The sequence below is a fragment of the Loa loa genome (assembly GCF_000183805.2).
Source record: "Loa loa unplaced genomic scaffold supercont3.199, whole genome shotgun sequence".
Taxonomy (NCBI): Eukaryota; Metazoa; Nematoda; class Chromadorea; order Rhabditida; family Onchocercidae; genus Loa; species Loa loa.
The window spans coordinates 115,388-117,097 of NW_018108379.1; the positions used below are offsets into that span (position 1 = coordinate 115,388).

Consider the following 1,710-nt stretch of genomic DNA (forward strand, 5'->3'; position numbering starts at 1 on the left):
AATATCACCAATCATTAATACTAATTCATTCAATTGCTTCATTGCTGTCGTCATCTAATCCGTATTTTCTTGACTTCAAATGTAATTTTTTTTTTGTTTATAGTGATAACATAATGTTAAGTACAGTATTGCTACCGTTTCCAATCATAGAGTAACAGTATACACTAATTGTTCATGATCTTTGATGTATGTGTTAGATTTTTTGTATGAATTTCTATTTAACTTTAGAGTACGTTTATCACCAACAGCAACAATTATACATTGTTTGGATGGTTGTGGTCGTTCCGGTACTTTGGTTACTATTGAAGTATTACTAATGCATTTACTTAGAGGTTAAAATTAATTTTAACGATTTCTTTTTATTTTTTTTTTTTATTAACCTTTGGTGATAGTGAAAAACTTTTTTTTAAAAAATTTTTTTAAAAATTTTTTTTTTCAAAAAAACTTTTTTTAAATAATAAAATAATAATTTATCAATATCATTTGTTGAAATGATTTTTTTTTAAATTATGATGAGTTAAAATTGTCAGAAATTTTATGAGAGAATATTTTGATTTTGATTTTTTCAATGTTAATGCATGTCATCTCGTTAAAATGCTACAATATATATGTATATAATGGTTGAATTTTTAATTATTTTTTGCGGGGAAATAATTTTTTTTGTCTGTAAAACTAAAATTGACAAATTTTTTATAATTTTAAATTCATAATTAATAAAATTTTAAAATTTTCCATATTTCAAAACAGATATAATTGGATAAGCAAGTAATTTTTGTAATACTTCCGTCGTTTTTTTTTTTCTCGCTGGTTGAATTTTTATTTAATTTTTTTTTTTTGAGGAGGAAACAAATTTTTTTTTTTGGGAAGATTAAAAATGACAAATTTTTCGTTATTTTATAATTTTAAATTTATAATTAATGAATTCATAATTTTCAATTTTTTTATTTTATGATTTCACTTTGTTATTTTTTTTTGTTCTGTAATTTTAAATTTATAATTAATAAATTTTTAAAATTTCTAATTTTTCAAAACAAATATAATTGGTTATATTAAGTAATTTTCGCAATATTTCTGTCGTTTTTTTTTTTTGTAAAGCAAAAAAAATTTCAATTCAAATTTTTAGGATATTTTTTTTTAGGATCAGCTCAATACAATAAGTTAGTACTTACGACAGCAATATTTGTGCGACTTCAACGACGTCATGCAATTTTATCACTCTTACAATATCTCTTTATCTATCGTACATTACTTCATTGGATGCAACCATTTATAACTTCAAATATTACACGTTTTATACTTGGATTAATTTTTCCTGAGTGGGGTTTTATTGGTAAATATCAAAAAATGATTAATTATCGTTATAGATTTCAGTGATATGATATGATATGATATGATATAATATGATTTGATAAATGACTAATCCATAAAAAAAACAAAAACAAAAACAAAATGGAATAGTATTTCTGTTTTCAAAATTACTTTTGATAAGTATTTGTATGCATGTATAATCAAAATCAAATTTTAATGTAAATGAAATAAAAATTTTTTTTTTACTTTTATTAAAGAAAATTTTTTCAAAATTTTGTCAAAAATTTACGAAAATATTTGAGAATTTTATTTTGCAAGATTTTTACGAAAATAATAAAAGTTTAAAGGATTTTATAAGACTTAAACTTTAGTCTAGACTGATATTTTCTTTCTTATTTACAT

General features: G+C 20.8%; 1 protein-coding gene across 1 annotated transcript in view; it reads left to right on the top strand.

Annotated features, from left to right (window-relative positions):
* LOAG_18122 (hypothetical protein) overlaps positions 1-1,374 on the top strand; it is a gene marked incomplete at both ends in the record, with an annotated part of 8,670 nt that extends 7,296 nt beyond the window's left edge. Inside the window, 2 exons of the mRNA XM_020450790.1 lie at positions 229-332; positions 1,139-1,374. Of these exons, the coding sequence (XP_020305496.1) occupies positions 229-332; positions 1,139-1,374 (340 nt within the window). The remainder of the gene's footprint in view (positions 1-228; positions 333-1,138) is intronic.
* Between the last annotated feature and the right edge of the window lie 336 nt (positions 1,375-1,710).